The 21,716-nt window shown below is 40.2% G+C and overlaps 1 protein-coding gene across 1 annotated transcript in view; it reads left to right on the top strand.

The window, feature by feature from the left end:
• The window catches only part of CSMD1 (CUB and Sushi multiple domains 1), an 833,985-nt gene that overhangs the window by 310,318 nt on the left and 501,951 nt on the right, over window positions 1–21,716 (top strand). The window contains exons 15-16 of the mRNA XM_040349812.1: window positions 5,647–5,862; window positions 10,668–10,856. Of these exons, the coding sequence (XP_040205746.1) occupies window positions 5,647–5,862; window positions 10,668–10,856 (405 nt within the window). The remainder of the gene's footprint in view (window positions 1–5,646; window positions 5,863–10,667; window positions 10,857–21,716) is intronic.

Genomic DNA, 21,716 nt, shown 5'->3' with positions numbered 1-21,716 from the left:
AATATAATCCTCGATATTGCACCAGAAAGATATTGGTAAGATACATTTTAAATTAGTCAGGCGTACCTTTCCCCAGAAACGTATCTCACAATTCACAAGATTCATCTGGCAAGCAATAGTGTCCCAGAATCATATTAATGATACACTGCGCTATCCAACCATCAGAGAAATTATAATAAAAATGAATTGATAATAATGACACTAATCAATGATAATATCACTAACGCCAGTCAGTAATATTCAGTCTGTGATGATGGGGAACCTCACAGATATTTAAAAAAAAGTAAATGAAAATATCATTTTTGAATATGCCAAAAGCATATAAAATTCAAATGCATCATTAATTAATACTCATATAAGAAAGGATCAAACAATGATGACATACTAGCTGTATAGCTGTCCTGTCTGACAGCCCCTATGGACAGGATCAGCACCACCTACTGTGGGGATCGAAAGTTTGGGCACCCCAGGTAAAAATTTGTATTAATGTGCATAACGAAGCCAAGGAAAGATGGAAAAATCTCCAAAAGACATCAAATTACAGATTAGACATTCTTAGAATATGTCAAAAAAAAGTTAGATTTTATTTCCATCATTTACACTTTCAAAATTACAGAAAACAAAAAAATGGTGTCTGCAAAAGTTTGGGCACCCTGCAGAGTTAATATCTTGTACTGCCCCCTTTGGCAAGTATCACAGCTTGTAAACGCTTTTTGTAGCCAGTCAAGAGTCTTTCAATTTTTGTTTGAGGTATCTTTGCCCATTCTTCCTTACAAAAGTCTTCCAGTTCTTTGAGATTTCTGGGCTGTCTGTCACGCACTGCTCTTTTAAGGTCTATCCATAGATTTTCAATTATGTTGAGGTCAGGAGATTGTGAAGGCCATGGCAAAACCTTCAGTTTACGCCTCTTGATCCCTCATGGATTTTGAGGTGTGTTTAGGATCAGTATCCATTTGTAGAAGCCATCATCTCTTTAACTTCAGCTTTTTCACAGATGGCATCAAGTTACCATCCAAAATTTGCTGACATTTTATTGAATCCATTTTTCCTTCTACTCATGAAATGTTCCCTGTGCCACTGGCTGCAATACAACCCCAAAGCATGATTGATCCACCCCATGCAGTTGGACAGGGGTTATTTTCATTAAATTTTGTTCCCTTTCTTCTCCAAACTTACCTTTGCTCATTCCGGCCAAAACTTTATATTTTAACCTCATCGGTCCACAGAACTTGTTTCCAAAATGCATCAGGCGTGTCTATATGTTCATTTGCAAAGTTCAAACGCTGATTTTTGTGGTGAGGATGTAGAAGAGGTTTTCTTCTGACGACTCTTCCATGAAGACCATATTTGTACAAGTATCTATTTATAGTGGAATAGTGTACCACAACTCCAGTGTCTGCCAGATCTTTCTGGAGGGATCGTGCAGTAAAACGTGGGGTTTAACTTTCTTTTCTCACAATCCTGCAAGCTGTTCTGTCTGATATTTTTCTTGGTCTTCCAGATCTTGCTTTAACTTCCACTGTTCCTGATGACTGCCATTTCTTAATTACATTCCAAACAGAGGATATTGACACCTGAAAACGCTTTGCTATCTTCTTATAGCCTTCTCCAGCTTTGTGAGCGTCAACTATTTTCAGTTTCAGTTTTCTAGACAACTGCTTAGAAGAACCCACAGTGCTGATTGTTGGGGCAAGGTCAGATGAGTCTGGGCATTTAAAATCTTTGCGATTGACATCACCTGGTCTTCCCAGACAATGATTGAGAACAATCCATGACACTGGCAGGTCTCAGCTTTGCAAAGGGGGCAGTGCATGCTATAAATTCTGCAGGGTGCCCAAACTTTTGCAGACGCCATTTTTTTGTTTTCTGTAATTTTGAAAGTGTAAATGATGGAAATAAAATCTAACTTTTGTTGACATATTATAAGAATGTCTAATCTGTAATTTGATGCCTTTTGGAGATTTTTCCATCTTTCCTTGGCTTTGTTATGCACATTAATACAAATTTTTACCTGGGGTGCCCAAACTTTCGATCCCCACTGTATACCAAAAAAATATGTAATAAAAAAATGTATAAAAATGTATGGAACGGATTTTGGATTCAACTGTTATTGATATAGCAGTTAATATTTCATTCAATATTGAGCCCCATAGGATTGTAATTGCAAAAGTAAAAATCCATCGAGTTTCTCTTCTAGAGATCTGTCTTATCATATTACTACCCCTCCAGTGAGGAGAGTACTTCTCAATGGCGATAATTTTCAATTCCTGTGGCATTCATAAAAGTGCCTAGATACACTATGGCCAATAAATCCTTTACGGATATTAGTCAAGTGTTCACCAATTCTGACCTTTAAAGCTTCTGGGGTTCTTACGCCAACTGGATGATCTCAATTACGAGGAACGACTACAAGCACTAAATGTATTCTTGCTGGGAAAGAGGTACTTTAGAGGGGACATGATTTACAAAAATCTCCATGATGATGCCAGTGTAGAAAAAAAAAATTCAGTCTCAGGGAGTGTAAGAGGACACAGGGTCATACAAAAGAAACAGTTTAACCTTAAGCTGCGCAGGGGGGTTTCACTGTCAGGGCGATACGGATGTGGAACTCTCTTCCACAATTGGTGGTGTCAGCGGGGAGTATTGATATTTTTAAAAGTCTCTTGGATGTGAATCTTAAAAAACACAACATACAGGGATATGGGAAATAATTATCAACACTGACACACGTACACCTACACAGGTTGAACTGGATGGACTAGCGTCTTTTTTTAACCTTACATAAACATTCCAATAACCCCTAATACTGGATTGTAGGCAATCACCCAACCTCAGTTAAAAACTGATCAGCAAGACAATACATTCTGATTATGAAGTCACAAATAAAGGAACCAAGCCCTGCAAACAAAATGCTGCAAACTGTGCAGCCAAATCAATCTTTTCAAAAAGTGTCACACACATACAGTATCACCAGATCATACAGTTATACCTCCATTAATGTTGTGTACCTCATCCAATGCAAAAAAAATGCAACAAAGAATCCTATTTTGGTGAAAAAGGACAGAAATTGCAAACTAGGTGGAATTTAAACAGACATCTGTGGGACATAATTTCTCACAACCCTATCCACACTACGTAGGACAAGAATGTTTTGGTTCTTAAAGAAAAAAGTAAGGAAGAAAATGTAATAAGAATGATAATTCCTGCCCTATCTCACTATCTACATGTAATTACCATTGCTGTGTGCATATGTGTGTGGATTGTTTCCCTTTTTTTTGCAAAAGCTTGTCCTGCAAATGTGGATGTTAGTGCAAATACAAGTATAATGGACAGAACTCAATTGTTCTTATTGAACTAAATCCTGAATGATAATATCTGTCAGATTTAGTTGTCAGTGAGGATGGACAAATATTTATTTTTTCGAGCTACCCACACAATAAATCCCACACCATGGGAGCAAGGAAGAAGCTGGCAACTACAGACCAGTAAGTTTAACATCAGTTGTAGTCAAGTTAATGGAATTACTCCTGAAAAGAAGGATTATTGATCACTTAAAAATACACATCTTGCTGGACCCAAAGCAGCATGGCTTTACTGAGGGCAGATCACGTCAGACTAATCTGATTGCATTTTTTTTACTATATTACCAATGTTCTGGACCAGGGTGGTGCTGTGGACATAGCATATCTTGATTTCAGCAAAGCATTTAATACATTTCCACATAATAATATAATAAAAAAGATGTACAAGATAGGACTTAATCCTTGGGTAGTTCAGTGGATATGCAGTTGGCTAAAGGATAGTCACCAGAGTGTGGTTATAACAGGGGTTCACTGAGAACAGCAGTCACAATTGGTGTACCACAAGGCTCTGTACTATGACCTGTTCTATTTAATCTATATGTACATTATATAACTAAAGGTTTGTTGGGCAAGGTATGTCTTTTTGCTGATAATACAAAGGTGTGTGATATGGTTGATATCCCTGTAGGTGTCTGTTGCATGGAACATAATTTTACATTGCTGGAAGATTGGACAAAGCAATGGAAACGGCAGTTCAATGTTTCTAAAAAGAAAGAATCCCCTGAGAGGGTACACCATTGGGGAACAGTGATGGTCAGCACTAGAGAGAAAATGTTTCCCCTGTTCAGATCTTTAGTGAGAATATTTATTAGAATACTGTGTCCAGTACAGAATGATATTAACAAGATTAACAAAATAGAACGAGTCCAGAGACGCGTAACAAAAATGGTGAAAGGTCTGGGGGATAAAGCAGATGTACAGTCTGGAGGAAAGAAGGGAAAGGAGAGACATGATCGTCTTGAACCGTTAAATACATCAATGGGTTGAATAAGGTTCAGGTGAGCAGTTTTGTCAATATGAAAACAAAATCAAGAACACGGGGGACATGATCTCAAACTAACTGGAGGGAAATTCAAAACAAATTTTAGAAAGTATTATTTTACTGAAAGGGTGGTTGATGCTTGGAATAGACTTCCATCAGTGGTAGTGGGACAGTTAATAGTAAATTACTTCAAACATGCTTCGGACAAACATAAATCTATATTCAGACAAAAAAGAAAACAAACAAAAAGAAGAACATTGAAATAAAAGGCAGACTTGATCTACACGTTTTTTTTCTGCAGTCACTTTTCTATGTTTCAAATTAACACATGTATGAGCATCTTTATTTAGATGATTATTCAAATGATAAATGTACAGTAAGACACAATATTTACTATGCTGTGATCCTTAACAGTTCTTCTAGTTCAGATATCCTGGCTGATATTTGCTAAAGTCATCAAAAAGAAGAATTTGCATAGACAGTTTTAGCAAACCAGATATCTTTGAAATTCCTGTATATGTCCATCATGGAAGGAAAGTCAGTAGTAGTAAGGGGATAGTTGTGGGCCCCATTATCACAGGCCTCCAGGTTGTCCAGAGGATCATCAAATGTCCTCCCGAACAGGGACTCAGGAGAAGCAGGGGAAGGTGAAATCAGATGGGAGTCACTCACTGTGTTAGGTCTTGGGAGGAGAGCTGCAACCCCCGATGTGTCCTGGTCTGCAATCGAATCCTCTGTCTCTGATTCCAGGAATTGTGTAGCTACAGCCACCATCTTGGATTGGCTGGGAGGTCTCGTGGCTGGTGGGTGAGGTACCTCTGGGCTGAGTCCACAGACATTGAGCTGTGCCCGGGAGGTTCCTCACGTGATTGCAAGTCAGCTGGCCCGGTGCAAGCACTTTGAAGGCTGCGGCGAGGCTTAGGAGACCGGATTGGTGTGGAACTTCAGGGCTTAGCAGTCATCTTGGAAGCTATCACACATGTGCCTCCAAGAAAGATTTTTAAATGTTTAATATAATTGACAGGATACATTTAATTTTGCAATATTAAAGCGTGAAACTAAACAAAAATGTTGCTGTGTAGCATATTGTACAGGTTTTTTTTTATACTGGTCTCTGAATGTCATTGCAAATTTACTATACTTTTTACTTATATAAAATATGAAAAGCTCCTTTCCTTTTGTTTTACTGTATTGGTATAAAGGGCAATAAAATAATTAAATTACAATTGAAATAAAAATAATCACCTTTTTCCTCTGTCAGCTTTCTTCCGATATGAAGTTTTGATTTTTCTATTTTTGCAGGTGTACAGCTGGTGTTTCACACCTTTCACCTTGAAAGCTCCCATGACTATCTGTTAATAACAGAAGATGGCAGTTTTACTCATCCTGTTGCCAGACTGACAGGTTCAGTTTTACCCCCCACTATAAAAGCTGGACTTTTTGGGAATTTTACAGCTCATCTTAGATTTATATCAGATTTTTCAATCTCATATGAAGGATTTAACGTCACATTTTCAGGTAAGGAAACTTTTATCAAAGGGAAATGTGTTTGTTGGATCCTAAGACATTTGGACATGTCATAAATACAATGTATGAAAATAAGCTCTGTTCTGGAAAACAGATTATATGACTTTTAAAGCTAATATTCTTTACATATACACTGTATGCCATTCTTATTATTTTCTTCCCTGGAATCCTTAAGATACCTTATTAAATAAATATTTATGTAGTAGTGTATAGGCCTCCTAAGGACCTTGATTTGATTACTGGCCAAATTTGCTGACATGTACTGTAACAAGACTTTTACAACCTGGTAAAATGTTACAGTAGACCAGGGGTAGCAACCCCCAGAACTGGTGCCGCAAGCAGCACACCAAACAGCAGCACAGCAGCACTGCTCTTTTGCTGGCACTCGACTTCCTCCCCAGCAACAGAGCAGTGCAGGGAAGTGTCAGTGAGACACTAATGCATTCCAATTTTAGAATTCCCCACACCGCACATGCACTGAGGGGAAGGCACTGGCCCCCACACATTGTAAAAGATGGGAAACATTGTTTGGTTTTCTATCTTTGCTGTAGCTGTGATCGTCAGCTTTTGTGATGGGGAAGAGATGGGGTGCAGTTCTGCTGGGTGGGGGCAGTTCCTGTTTCCAGGAGGAGGAGGAGTGTCTTGGCCACTGCTAAAGCCAATTACAGTCCTGCTAGCCCCATCCACCATCTGGCGGAAGATGATTTGCTTGGTTGCCACTACCAATCTCAGAAAGAAGGGATTTCACTGTGATTGAGAAAAAAACACAATCAGGTGACAGTTTGTGGAATTACTGTTGAGCTTCTGGGAACTTTTTTGAAATTATTCCTGAACCTTTGCGTCAATTACTAGTGGACCTCTGCACTCTGTGTCCCTTTAAGCCCAAGTCAGTATTCAGCGCAATAAAAATCGCACCAAATCACTTTTTTTTAGCTGGGGAGCCCAACTTATAATCCTGCACACAGGTTCAATGCTTTCAGAAAATGCCCCTGACCTGAGCCTGTCATTGCGCATCAATTCCATATTCTTGTATGTGACATCACATACAAGCACATGGACTGGATGTGAGAGGTGGGTCAGTAGGATGAGTGTTGGGGTACAGTATTGGGGAAAATGAGTGGGAGGGGTTCAGAGGTGGAACAGAGGAGCAGGTGGGGCAGATGTGCAAGGGGGTACTGTGGTGGAAAAGATAAGACAGGGGTTCGGCAGTGGGCCAGATGAGCGGGGGTACAGTGATGGCCAGATAAGCAGGGGGGTTCAGTGTTGTTCCAGGTGAGCAGGGGGGTTCAGTGATGGGGCAGAAAAGCAGGGAGGTAGAGCAGTGGGAGCATATGTGAAATTAGGTGTATTGGTGGGGCAGATGAGCAGGAGTTGCAGTGGTGTGGCAGGAGAGCAGGAGGAACAGTGGTGATGCAGCAGAGCAGGGGGTGCATAGGTGAGACAGATGTGCAACAAAGTACATTGGTGGGGCAGATGAGAAAGCGGGTTACAGTGGTGCGGCAGATAAGCAGATGGATTCAGTCAGATGAGAAGGTGATTCAGTAGTGAGATAGATAAGCATGGGGATGCAGCGGTGGAGCAGATATTGTAGGGAAGTACAGTGGCGGGGCATATGAGAAAAGGGGTACATTGATGGGGCAGATGAGCAGGGGGTTACAGTGGTGGGACAGAACAACAAGAGGTACAGTGGTAGGGCAGATGTGCAGGAGGTACATTGGTTGGAGGGATGGGAGGGGGGTTCAGCAGTGGGACAGAAAAGCAGGGGGTACAGTGATGGGGCAGATGAGCAGCGGGTTACAGTGGTGGGACAGATGAGAAGGGGGTTACAGTGGTGGAAAAGATGAGTAGGGGGGTTCAGTGTTGAGGCAAAGGATACGGGAGGTACATTGGTGGGAAATATGATCAGGGGGTTACAGCGGTGGGGCAGAGAAGAAAGGAGGTAAATCGGTGAAACACATGAGCAGGGGGTTACGGTGGTGGGCCAGAAGAGCAGGGGGAACAGAGGTGGGACAGATGTGCAGGGGGTACAGTTGTGGGGAAGATGAGAAAGGGTGTTATAGTAGTGGGGCATATAAGCAGATAAGTTCATTGTTAGGACAGATGAGAATTTGGTTCAGTGGTGGAGCAGATGTGCATGGAGGTACAGTGGTGGGGCAGATGAGAAAGGGGGAACATTGGTGAAGCAGATGAGCAGGGGGTTACAGCGGTGGGATAGAAGATCAGGGTGGTACAGTGGTGGGGCAGATGTACAGGGGGTTAAAGTGGTGGGACAGATGAGCAAATTAGTACAGTGGTGGGGAAGATGTGCAGGGTAGTACAGTGGTGTGGCAGATGAGAGAGGTAAATTGGTGGGGTAGTTGAGCAGGGGGGTTACAGTGGTGAAGCAGATGAGCAGGGGATACAGTGCTGGGGCAGAAAAACAGGGGTAGGGCAGTGGGGCTGATGTCAAATGAGGTGTATTGGTGGGACAGATAACAGGGGGTTACAGTGGTGGGGCAGATGAGCAGGTGGTACAGTGGTGGGGCATATGTGCAGGGTAGTGCAGTGGTGAGGTAGATGTGCAGGGTAGTAAAGTGTTGGGGCAGATGTGCAGGGGGTTACAGTGGTGGGGCAGAATGAGCAGGGGGGTACAGTGGTGAAACAGATTTGCAGGGGGGACAGTGATCTGAGGTATGAAGGTGCATGAATTGGGGCTCACCTGACTTGTAGAGTTGCAGGAATTTGGGGCTGATCTGAGGCCCGAGACTGCAGGTTGTTAATTTCTCACTACTAAAGTAGTTTACAGCATTTACTTTATAAAAAATCCTTTGTGATTGAGGGTGGGAAGTTGACATTTTTTTGTCATAAAATCGGCACGCTCAATTTCTTTGAAAATTATTTTTCGGCATACTGTGCTCAAAAGGTTGCCTACCCCTGCAGTAGACTGTCAGACAGATGACATGTTTTAAGCCTGCTTAATTTGATCTTAAATAACTAGCCATTAGCAAAAAATAAAAAATGAAAATATTGAAAGAAAGCAAAACAGTATGAACAGATTCTGTTTTATTGAGTGTTCTATCTACAGTAAACAGGTATCTTAGGATGTTTCTGGGTCTCACAATGGAACATAATTCTGTTGTATTACATTTTCAGCTTATTCCTTCTTTTACTTTGTTTACTTTTTTTACATTTTCTTAATGTATTTCTAATAAGGGAGGCACAAGGGTATTTGGTATTTAGTAAAAGTCTCTCAATGTTAAAGCAAGATGTCTTCAATTCATGTGCGAAGTACTTTAAATGTTTATCAATTATTTTCTATGTGCAAGCAAAAGTGTAAAAAATATCCATTGTAAAATGTGTACATTGTTTTCCTTAAATAAATTAATCCAGCTCTCCAGTTTCAACTAAAATTAAAATACAAATTATTTAACCACTTGCCTACCACCGCACACACATACAGTATACGTCGGCAGAATGGTACAGGCAGGCAAATGGGCTTACAGGTACGTTCCTTTGAATTTGTCACCATGCGTGTGTGCCGCCGACGGCATGTGCCTGTGGGTCCCGCAAACTTGATGTTCACTGGTAGGTAGCGCACGATCGCAAGACCAAAAGGCAGGACGGGGGAGATGCCTATGTAAACAAGGAATTCCCTGTTCTGCCTAGTGACATGGCAGGGATCTACTGCTCCCTGTCATCTGGAGCAGTGACCGCTGTCATGTCAGTTGTAGCCCATCCCCCCACAGTTAGAATCACTCACTAGGACACACTTAACACCTTGATTGCCCCCTAGTGTTTAACCCCTTCCCTGTCAGTGTCATTTACACAGTAATCAGTGCATTTTTATAGCAAAAATATGTAGAAGAATACATATCGGCCTAAACTCAGAAAGAAATTTTTTTTTTGTACATTTTTTGGGGATATTTGTTGCAAAAGTTAAAAAATATTGTTTTTTTTTTCAAAATTGTCGCTCTTTTTTTGTTTATAGTGCAAAAAAACACAGAGGTGATCAAATACCACCAAAAGAAAGTTCTGATTGTGGGAAAAAAAGAACGAAAATTTTGTTTGGGTACACGTTGCACAACCGTGCAATTGTCAGCATCGTTGTATCACAAAAAGTGCCCTGGTCAGGAAGGGGGTAAATTCTTCCAGGGCTGAAGTGGTTAAATATCCTTATTGCACTAATCATTTTTGCTAGGATTCCATTAATGTGTATTTATTTTTTATGCCTTATCACTTAAATGTCCATGTGAAATATATTTAAAGGGGTTGTAAAGGAAAACATTTTTTTCCCTAAATCGCTTCCTTTACCTTAGCGCAGTCCTCCTTCACTTACCTCATCCTTCGATTTTGCTTTAAATGTCCTTATTTCTTCTGAGAAATGCTCACTTCCTGTTCTCTTGAGGGGGGTGAGCAGGCAAGTCAGGACACTCTCTACTTTGCAGATAGAGAAAGGAGCTGTGTGTTAGTGGGCATCCTGACACTCCTGCTCGCCCCCTCTAGAGGCTTTCTCCACACCAGGAAAGCCTTGTATTACAGTGTTGAGTTACAGACAGAAGAACAGGAAGTAAGCATTTCTCAGAAGAAATAAGGACATTTAAAAGCAAAATCGAAGGATGAGGTAAGTGAAGGAGGACTGCACTAAGGTAAAGGAAGCTATTTAGGGGAAAAAAAAATTTTCCTTTACAACCCCTTTAACAGTGTTTTTCATTTGTTTTTAAAAGCTTGAATTTTTATAAAATTATATATAAAATGATTGAAAATATTTGCACTTTCTATTGTGCTTTTAAATAACGGGATTGTTTTGCACTGTATAGAATATGATCTGGAGCCTTGTGATGATCCAGGAGTTCCTGCCTTCAGTAGAAGAATCGGATTTCATTTTGGTGTTGGAGACTCTCTTACATTTTCGTGTTTTCCTGGATATCGTTTGGAAGGCTCTGATAAGCTCTCCTGTTTGGGAGGTGGCAGAAAAGTGTGGAGTACACCTCTTCCAAGGTGTGTGGGTAGGTGGTCAAATGCTTTCATTTCATTCATCAAATCTTTAGCATCATAGGTTATTGTTGTTACTGATTATATTCTTAATAGGATAGTTTGCGTTTTTTCTTTTAAATGAGCGCTCTAAAGGATCTCCTGTATGTTTGTAAAAATTCTAATTTATTCATACCAGTAGTTGTTTGTCACATTCAGGTGTACTTGCTCTGTAATGTTGAAGATTCTAGTAGATTTAATTTAAGAGATGAGGAAAATGCTTGGATGAATAGTGAAATATCTTAAACATTAAAGAGCAGGTCTAGCTAAATGTGGCCAACTACTACCAGGTGATCTACAAAACAGCAAGTCGCTAAGATGAAATTGTTATTTTTTTTATACTGTTTTTATTTCTTGAAATTGTAGGGTTCTACATCACTAGATAGTGTAGGATTGGGCCCACATGGACATTTTCTAGTTTTCAAGCTATAGTAACTTTATGGTGAATTAATCACGTATTAAATTAGACAACAATTTGAGAAATACAAAAAAGACTTGTGTTTGGAGTAGAATAAGAAAACATTTAGGGGATTAGCATCAAGATTAGTTAACAAAAGGGTTAGAGCACATGGAGAGCTATCATGAACCCCACTGTGTTGGTGCTACATGCATTACAATGAACAATTCTTTAGCAGCACATGGGCATGGCATACTTTAATGGAAAAACAAATACGTGTTGCTTTTTGTGTGAAAATTTAGCTGCTTGCTCATCTATTAAAGTCTATTAAAAAATCATCTTTGTTAAGGGAGTTTTTTTATCATGGAGGTGCAAACACTTTAAACTTATCCCAAACTGAAATAAAGTTTACTTCTCATTTACTATGGACTTTTTAGAACATCTTTATATTTTGAAAGTTTGTATAAGTGATATGTGCTAATCCCTATTGCTGCACACAAAGTGCTTGTAACTGTAATCGTTTAATATGGGATGTACCTGAAGGATTGGCTTAGAATGAAATCCATACAAATCTTAAAATTTTTCTACATAACTATTAAATGTTTGCTGATGGATTTTAGAATAACTGTATATATTGTAATCTATAAACCATTCATACTTCTCATTAGACAGCGGGCAAGCATACTACAGTCCTGATCAAAAGTTTAAGACAATCTTATTTTACATTGTTGGATCTTAACAAGGTTCCAAGTAGAGCTTCAACATGCAACAAGAAGAAATGAGAGTGATGCCAAAAAAAATTTGAGCATTCAATTTAATGAAAACAACGAATAAACTGAAACAGGCTGTTTTTCAGCTGATCAAAAGTTTAGGACCGCACCTCCAAAAAAAAACTAAAGCCCCCAAAACAGAATTCCAACTTCCAAACATGAACTCAGTAATGAGCTCCACCGTTATTGTTGATCACTTCAAAAATTTGTTTCGGCATGCTTGATGCAAGCGTTTCCATGAGGTGAGTGGGAACATTTCTCCAAGTGGTGAAGACAGCCGCACAAAGGCCATCTACTGTCTGGAACTGTTGTCCATTTTTGTAAACTTCCCTTGCCATACATCCCCAAAGGTTCTCAATTGGATTTAGATCAGGGGAACACGCAGGATGGGCCAAAAGAGTGATGTTATTCTCCTGGAAGAAGTCCCTTGTCCTGCGGGCATTGTGTACTGTAGCGTTGTCCTGTTGAAAAACCCAGTCGTTACCACACAGACGTGGGCCCTCAGTCATGAGGAATGCTCTCTGCAACATCTGGACATAGCCAGCGGCCGTTTGACGCCCCTGCACTTCCTGAAGCTCCATTGTTCCACTGAAGGAAAACCCCCCCTAGATCATTATGGCACCCCATCCACTGTGGCGCGTAGAAAACATCTCAGGTGGGATCTGCTTGTCATGCCAGTAACGTTGGAAACCATCAGGACCATCAAGGTTAAATTTTTTCTCATCAGAGAATAAAACTTTCTTCCACCTTTGAATGTCCCATGTTTGGTGCTCTCTTGCAAAGTCCAAACGAGCAGTTCTGTGGCGTTCAAGGAGACAAGGTTTTTGAAGATGGTTTTTGTTTTTTAAGCCCTTCAGTCTCAGATGCCGTCTGATGGTTATAGGGCTGCAGTCAGCACCAGTAATGGCCTTAATTTGGGTCGAGGATCGTCCAGTGTCTTGATGAGAGACCCTGCTTATGCAGTTCAGCAACCTGAATACGTTCAAAAAGGGAGTGTTTTTTTTGTCTTTGCCATCACAACATGTGACTACCTGACAGAAAATGACAATGAATCCACATCTTTGCACAGATTTGGCCTTTTAAATGCATGTGGTCCTAATTTTTGATCAGCTGAAAAACAGCCTGTTTCAGTTTATTCGTTGTTTTCATTAAATTGAATGCTCAAAAAATGTTTTGTCTCACTCTAATTTCTTCTTGTTGCATGTTGAAGCTCTACTTGGAACCTTGTTAAGATCCAACAATGTAAAATATGATTTTTTGCCATAAGTTCTTAAACTTTTGATCAGGACTGTATAAGGTATCCAGTCTTACAACTTACACAGCTAAAGCAGGGTGACCATGAACAAGGTATATATGCATCATAGAAGAAAAGCTGCTACTTCAGCAACCCTGATAAAGTGATCCTGGTTGATTCCCCAATCCCTTTTATCCTTGAATATTTGTCATTTGTCACATGCTTTATATTTTAAACTTGCCTCAGAAAAAAATAGGAATCAATTACATGGCCATTTATACAGTACAGTACAGAAAAGGATATACAATAACAAACAATTCAATCAATCATCAATTACAGCTGTTTAACCACTTCCCGACGGCCGTACGACTTTGTACGGCCGCAGGGTGGCTCTAAATCTCTGAGTGGCCGTCTTTATACGGCCTCCGCTCCTCCTGGCCACTGGGGGGCGCACGAGCGCGCACGCGCCGCATCGCTGAGATGCCGATGCGAGTGCCTGGCGGCTGCGATGTCCGCTAGGCACACACAATCGGTGGTTACAGAGACAAGGACATGGATCTGTGTGTGTAAACACACAGATCCATGTCCTGTCAGGGATAGAGGAGACCGATCTGTGTCCCTTGTACATAGGGACACAGATCGGTCACCTCCCCCAGTAAGTCCCCCTCCACACACAGTTAGAACACTATGCAGGGTACACATTTAACCCCTCCCTCATCCCCTAGTGTTAACCCCTTCAATGCCAGTCACATTTATACAGTAATTAGTGCATATTTATAGCACTGATCGCAGTATAAATGTGAATGGCGCCAAAAATGTGTCAAAGGTGTCCGATGTGCCCGCCATAATGTCGCAGTCCCAATAAAAATCGCAGATCGCCTCCATTACTAGTAAAAAATAATAATAAAAAATAATAATTCTGTCCCCTATTTTGTAGGCGCTATAACTTTTGCGCAAACCAGTCACTTATTTTTTTTTTTTTTACCAAACATATGTAGAATACATATCGGCCTAGACTGAGGAAAAAAAATTGGGCTATTTATTATAGCAACAAGTAAAAAAAAATATATTTTTTTTCAAAATTGTCGCTCTTTTTTTGTTTATAGCGCAAAAAATAAAAACCGCAGAGGTGTTTAAATACCACCAAAAGAAAGCTCTATTTGTGGGAAATTTTGGAGCCACGTTGCGCGACCGCGCAATTGTCAGTTAAAGCGACGCAGTGCCGGAAGCTGAAATTTCACCTGGGCAGGAAGGGGGTATATGTGCCCAGTAAGCAAGTGGTTAAAGATTTTTAAAGTTTTCATTATACTGCATCCAATAAGGGGACCTCAGGACTAGGAAAGATGGAAAGAAAGTAACAAATAGAAAAACAAAACAGAAAGAGACAAAGGAAAAGAAAATGGATTAGTACACGAGAAAGGAAATGCTCTCAATATTCAGTGGAGGGCACTCAACAGCATATTTACTAGAGAAAAACATTAAACAACAATATAGCAGGATTTTCCATAGAGATGAGAAGCATCTTCATTAGTTATTATGTCTGTTTAGCCAAACATCCCTATGAGGAGTGAAATTGTGAGTGTTTCCCAACACTAGATGCCAGATGCTGTTCATAAGTGGAAAATAAATCAACTTGCTTAATAACCTCACTGATATTGGGTGCTATGTTGTTTTTCCAGTTCCTGAGGATGATGTGTCTAGCAGCATACAGTATATGCATAAATAGCATTCTGAAAGTTACAGGTATCTCTCCTACATCGATGCCCACTCATGCTAGGTTAGGGCCCAGCCTCTGTATACAACCACTAGTGGAAGAGATAAGTCTAAAAACTGAATTCCATAAACTTTTTATATATGGGCAATTCCATGGCACGTGGTATAGTGTGCCTTCTTGTGAGCAGCCTCTCCAACATAGTTTATTACTTGATGGTGAAAATGTAGCTATTCAGGAAGGGGTCAAATACCATCTGTATATATTTTTTTAGGAGATGCCCCAGTAGGTGACATTTTTGGTAAATGTATAGTTACCTTTCATTGTGCATCAGTGAAGTTACTTTGGAGAACATTTTCCAACTTCAGCATGAACACGGTTTTGACAAATATGAATTTAGAGTTAAGAAGGTTGTAAAATAGGCTGGTCTTTGTCCAAAAGGTCCACACCTCCTTAGGTACATACATGGTTGTTGTCTCACTTTTTTGGAAATGTGTGGTTATTTGGGCATAAGTAGTAAATTCCCTGCTTGGGATATGATATGTTTGGGCCACTTGTGCAAACGGTAAGAATTGTTTATCTGCTATCATGTCTATAATGTTTAAGTTAGAGCAAGCGCTCCAGTGCCTGAGAGGTAAGTTGGGAAATACAAAAGGTAGTGAGGAGAAAGGAAGTGGAAGGTTAAGGGGCAAGAAACCACCCTTAGTAGTTTGCAGGAGATTTCTCCAGGCCCTATATAGGCTGATATCGTGGGGTGAGTAAGTTTCTGGTTATAGAGGGCCAGCTAAAAGTAATGAGAGAAGGTTTTATTTTGTTACAAATGCTTGCTCTATTGAACACCAAAATTTAGATGGGGAAGGAGTAATCCATTATTTTGCTTGGTGTAAAATTTTTGCATCGTAGTAGTTTCTCATATCTGGAAAACCCATACCCCAAATGTTTCATTAAAATTGCAAAGGGACACCTGACACCTGGCCAGAGATAGGATGCAATATGTTTTCTCAGAGAAGTGAAAAAGGAAGACGGTATGGCGATCGTTAGTGCTCTGTACACATACATGATTTTGGGGATTAGAAGCATTTTGAATGCCGCTAATCTTCCAGGTTCAGATAGGTAATATTTAGTAGACATGTGCGTTCCTGTTCGTAACGAATAGATTTTCATACGAATTTGTTAGTATTCGTACATTCAGATCAATTCGAACATCCAAAAAGCTGAAAGAACCAAAATACGAAAATTACGGAATTACGAATAAGCAAAATAACGAACAATCGAAAATACGAACGTATGATTGGACAATCTTACTAAAATACGAAACACAGAAAAAGCAAAAGAACGAAAATGACATCTATAATGAACGATTTGCATTCCGTATTTTAAATCCTTTGCCTGTTCGTATTTTTATTCGTATGTTCGTATTTTCATTTGTGTGTTTTGTAAATCCGTTTCTTTGTCTGTTCGTAAATTTGTGTACTTGTATCGTTCTTTCGAATGGGCACTGGGAAGTGTAGTTAGTGAGTGATGTATCTTACTTAATATCTTAGCCAATCAGCTTATCTCTTTTGTGCTGAGTCACATTGTACAGTGTAAAGCCTCGTACACACGATCGGACTTCAAACAAACTTTTCCATGGATTTTTGTCTGGAGGGAGTTGGCCGATAGAGCGTACACACGGTCGGATTTTTAGGAAAACGCTAATTTTGACGTTTGTTGGCAAAAAGTGCAACCATGTGTATGGGGCTTAAGAAAAAGTATATCTTAATATGGATAAGCCGTGTGTTGCTATGTATTTACGAAAGTACAAAATTACGAATACATTAAACGAAAATTATTATCTAACAAAATTACGAATTTCGAATCAACGAAAATAAATTAGACAGAATTACGAATCATTCAGTATAAACGAAAATAAAACTGTTCCGAAAATACGAACGAGTCCGAATAGGAAAACTTGCGTCTTACGAAATACGAATGGGTCCGAATAGGAAAACTTGAGTCTTACGAAATTACAAATCTTTACGAAACTACAGAACGAGACGAAACAAAACAAAAAAATATGATTTTTTTTGTTGTGCACATGTCTAATATTTAGCTAATCTGTCTAGCTCAGTGCTAGTGTTGCAAAGTAGAGGCATATAATTAGCTTGGCATAAATGTGATAAAGGGATAGTTTGATACCCAGGTAGCACATGGAGGAGGAAGAACATTTGAAGGGGAATTTAACCTGTAAGCTTCCTGCTATTTGGGGGTTCAAGCCTATACTTAACACATTAGACTAATGCCCTGTACACACGATCGGTCCATCCGATGAAAACGGACCGTTTTCATTGGTTAACCGATGAAGCTGACTGATGGTCAGTCGTGCCTACACACCATCGGTTAAAAAAACAATAGTGTCAGAATGCGGTGACATAAAACACAACGACGTGCTGAAAAAAACGAAGTTCAATGCTTCCAAGCATGCGTCGACTTGATTCTGAGCATGCATGGATTTTTAACCGATGGACGTGCCTACAAACAATCGTTTTTTTCTATTGGTTAGGTATTCATCGGTTAAATTTAAAACAAGATTGCGTTTTTTTAACCTATGGATAATTAACCGATGGGACCCACACACGATCGGTTTGGTCCGATAAAAACGGTCCATCAGACTGTTCTCATCGGTTTGACCGATCGTGTGTACGCGGCATTAGACTCATTAACCTTGTAGTAGGAAACAGCGTTAAACTTATTTGGAATTAAGCAAGCCACTTCCAGCAAAAAAACTGGTCTGTAAATGTCAAAATTACACCTTCGGAAAAAAAGTTATCTTGTGTTCCTAGCCTTGTAGCTGAATACCCCAAACAGAATCCTGTGTCTAAATTCCAAAAAGGTAAGTGTCAACTACCAAAAATAATGAGTAGGTAAAAAGTAGAGTAAAAAAGTGAGTTGGCTTTCACTTTGGGATTAACAGAGATAACAGTCAGATATGTGTACTGTGGGTGCATGACCGGGGCTTTTAAGGTGTGCCATTGGAAGGTTTGGGGTAGATGTTGTCAGGTAATAATTCCTTCACCGCCACTTACACCGTGACAACTTCTTCAAAAGATCCAGGCCCTCAGCCAGAGTTTTAATCATGTAGTCCCTCTTATTCTTTGTAATGATCAATTTCAAAGAGTGGCCCCACTTGTTTGATATGTTGTGATTACACAGGAAAGTTGTGACAGTATTCAGGTTTTTCCTATGCAAAAGAGTATATTGTAATAGGTCAGGGTAAAATGCCAGATGGGCATATGTCTGAGGCACTTTTTCTGCATTCCTTGTGGCTTTAATAAATTGGTCCTTAATGTGGTAAAAGTGGATTCTCAACACTGTATCTCTAGGCAGGTTGTCAGGTATATGTGAAGGCCTCGGGAGCCTACTGTATGTATGCAATCTATTATGAGCTCAGAGGGGGAGGCCTCTGGGAGAAAGGCAGAAAGTATCTTAGTAAAGTAGGATCTCAGGTCGCCAGATAAGACCATTTTGGAAATGCAGTGTATTTTCACATTTTTGTCCTCCAGGTCAGCAACTTTAGATTTTAATGGATGAGCGGAGTGGAGGGGGAAGAATTCTGTCATCTTCCTGGGCTTCCCTCACTCCTTTCCCTTCCTAGACATGGTCCCGCAGTTGTAGAATGTATGTGGAGCCAGATTGCTGCCAAATCTTTAATCCGTGCTCCTGCTGTGTGCCCCCGATCGGTCCCCACTGTGCAGAGCAATTTTTAACGAGTGTCCATCCCACTCTGTAGCCAGCCACGCCCCCATGTCCAGCACTTTTATTACATTTATATAACTATTGTTTCTGCAAACATTAAACTTTTTCTAAAATGTCTTTTTGGTCAACAGCTGGGGATGTATCTTGTGTTTTCATTTGTGACTTTAAAGTAAACAGCCTTCCATAAATATTCTGTATGGGCTTGTTATATATTTGGATGTGCTGATCTTATCTCAACTCTGTCTCATATATATATGTATATCTGTGTGTATGACTGTGTGTCCCAAGCGTGTCGAGATCCTACAGGGTAAAATGACCGCACCAGCCAAGCAGACACTGGCTGGAAAAAGCGCCTAGAGGCGATTCAGTTTCGCATGTGTAGCGCTATACAAGTCATTCATTCATTCATCCATATGACAAGGAATGTGTCCTGCTAAATAACTTTAACCATGTTGCAATTTTAACCATGTTAAAATTAACCTTTTTTACAGTGACAGTTGTGACCACAGAGTTACTTTCAAATATGAATCATTGCTTTTATTAATGCAGCCTTTTGCAAGCAGGGTGGCGTGACAACCCAATGCTGCTTCACAGTCCTCAATAGCAGCTTTACTCACTACTGGTCAACCAGTTCTGGGCACTGCCATTAGGGAGATGCTCCTCTCTTAATCATCCATGTTTACTGATTTCTCTTCTCTGATACACAAATTCTCATCTGATCTGCATACTATGGGAGATAGAATATAATACATGGAGACCAGACTGGGTGAATGTACTAAGACTATTACTGATATAATACAGTATATACGTATGAGGAAACCAAAGGAGACCACACGTGGATAAAAGCTAAACTTACAGACCTTGAAAACAGGTCCCGGTGTAACAATGTCAAACAGAGAGATACCAGAATCGGTCACGCAACATCAGCTTCACACCTATGCATGCAATATGCTGTCTGCTATCCTTCAAGATGACTCTCCTATAGAGCTTACAATTGACCACATCCACTGCATCCTTAAGTCGGCCCACTTGGCAGATTTTGCGTCCAGGGATATGCTCACGAGGATACACTTTTTCTAGATCAGAGAACAACTGCTCTCTGCAGCTAGATCCCTATGATCCATTCAAGTTCCATTTGATGTTTCCAAATACTCTCTCCAACTCTGTCGACAGCTCAACTCAGTTACAAAAGCATTGAAAAAACATAAGGTCTACCGTTATCATCACCCGCAATGGCACCTTTCTTGGCATTAACACTCTCAGTAGGGGCATGACTCTCCTTTGCATCTGGTAAATCATTCCAGAACTGCGCCATAGGAACGACACACCATACCTCACCTAATTTTTCACATACTCAGTGTCCTACCTCCCGGAGAATACAGAAACCATCAATGACAATGGGCTTATATGGAGACCTCTTTAAATTCCAGAAGACTTCTCTTTGGCGTTGTGCTTGCATTCATTGTTTAAGTGAACAATTGCCCCATTCAGTTTGTAGCAGTATAGCTTTGCTTGTTTGAAACACTGCTACTTTTGCTCTTATTGGTTTGAGCACGTTCTGTTGTTTTCTATATATCCGCTTACCATTGTTTTTTTATTACAGACTCCAGTGACATCCCAGTGGATATAACCTAGGTTTTGTACACTGTTTGAGAAAGCTATATTCTAGATGTAATCTATTTCTATGGACACCCTCTCTTACAGGAGCTTTCAAACCAAGAGTGCCTTGGGGCCTTATCCTCTTCCATTCCACATATATTACCATACCCTATCTCAATTCTATCTATAAACACCAAGGGTTTGACCTACCCTGCTAAATGAAACTCCTTATGGTATTCCACACAATCCCACCACTGCAGCATTTTATGCATGCAAGATAAGCATTTGCCAAAACAAGCATTTCCCATATACAGTATCTTCCAAGCCTGCTTTACAGTAAAGAAAATAGGGGTCATGATTGCAATTAAGGGCACAATCTTCCTTTAATTAAACCAACTAGTTTTAGACCCCAATGGCCATTTTCTCATCTTGAGCTGCACCATCAACAATGTTCTCCATACCCTGCTGAACATTTACACACCTACCAAGGGACAGATTGTTTTTTTTACCAAAACCCTTTGCAAAGCAAAACATATACAACAGCTGCTTCTTTGTGGAGATTTTAACACCAAGCCTAATAACCAACTGGACTTACCTTCTGCCATCAGACATCCCTATTCGCCTCTGAAAATCTTGCTACACTCATGATTTGTATAATGCATGGAGGTGCTATCATGCCAATATAGATGATTATATATATTTTTCTCCTTGCCACAATTATTATTCTAGGTTTTACTTTTTTCTTCTTGACAAATGGTTACTGCAAAAAGTCCAAACCTCAGATATCCATGACATAACATGGTCGCGCAATGCACCAATCAGAATTACCCTCTTATGCCGCGTACACCGTTTTCATCGGAAAAAAAAACGATCGTGTGTGGGCCCCATCGGTTAATTATCCATAGGTTAAAAAAAAGCATTTTAACCGATGGATACCTAACCGATAGAAAAAAAACGATCAGTTGTAGGCACGTCCGGTTAAAAATCCACACATGCTCAGAATCAAGTCGATGCATGCTTGGAAGCATTGAACTTTTTTTCAGCACATCGTTGTGTTTTACGTCAATGCGTTCTGACACAATCTTTTTTTAACCGATGGTGTGTAGGCACGACTGACCATCAGTCAGCTTCATCAGTTAACCGATGAAAACTGTCCATCAGACGGCGAGAGGGGGGATGTCCCCTCCCGCTGCATATAAGAACGATTAATTGGCGGAACTGCCACTATAAACGTTCTTATCATGTGCAGAATCGCAGTAGAGAAGGATATCTTAATGATGCCTCTAGCTGCAGACATCATTCAGATATCCCCCCACAAAGCCCAGGACGTAATATGACGTCCACCCAGGATGTTAGATCCCATCTGTGGACGTCATATTACTATGGTTG

The sequence above is a fragment of the Rana temporaria genome, chromosome 4, assembly GCF_905171775.1.
Source record: "Rana temporaria chromosome 4, aRanTem1.1, whole genome shotgun sequence".
Lineage (NCBI taxonomy): Eukaryota > Metazoa > Chordata > Amphibia > Anura > Ranidae > Rana > Rana temporaria.
Note: the sequence above shows the minus strand (reverse complement) of the source record. Positions and strands in the feature narration are given on the sequence as shown.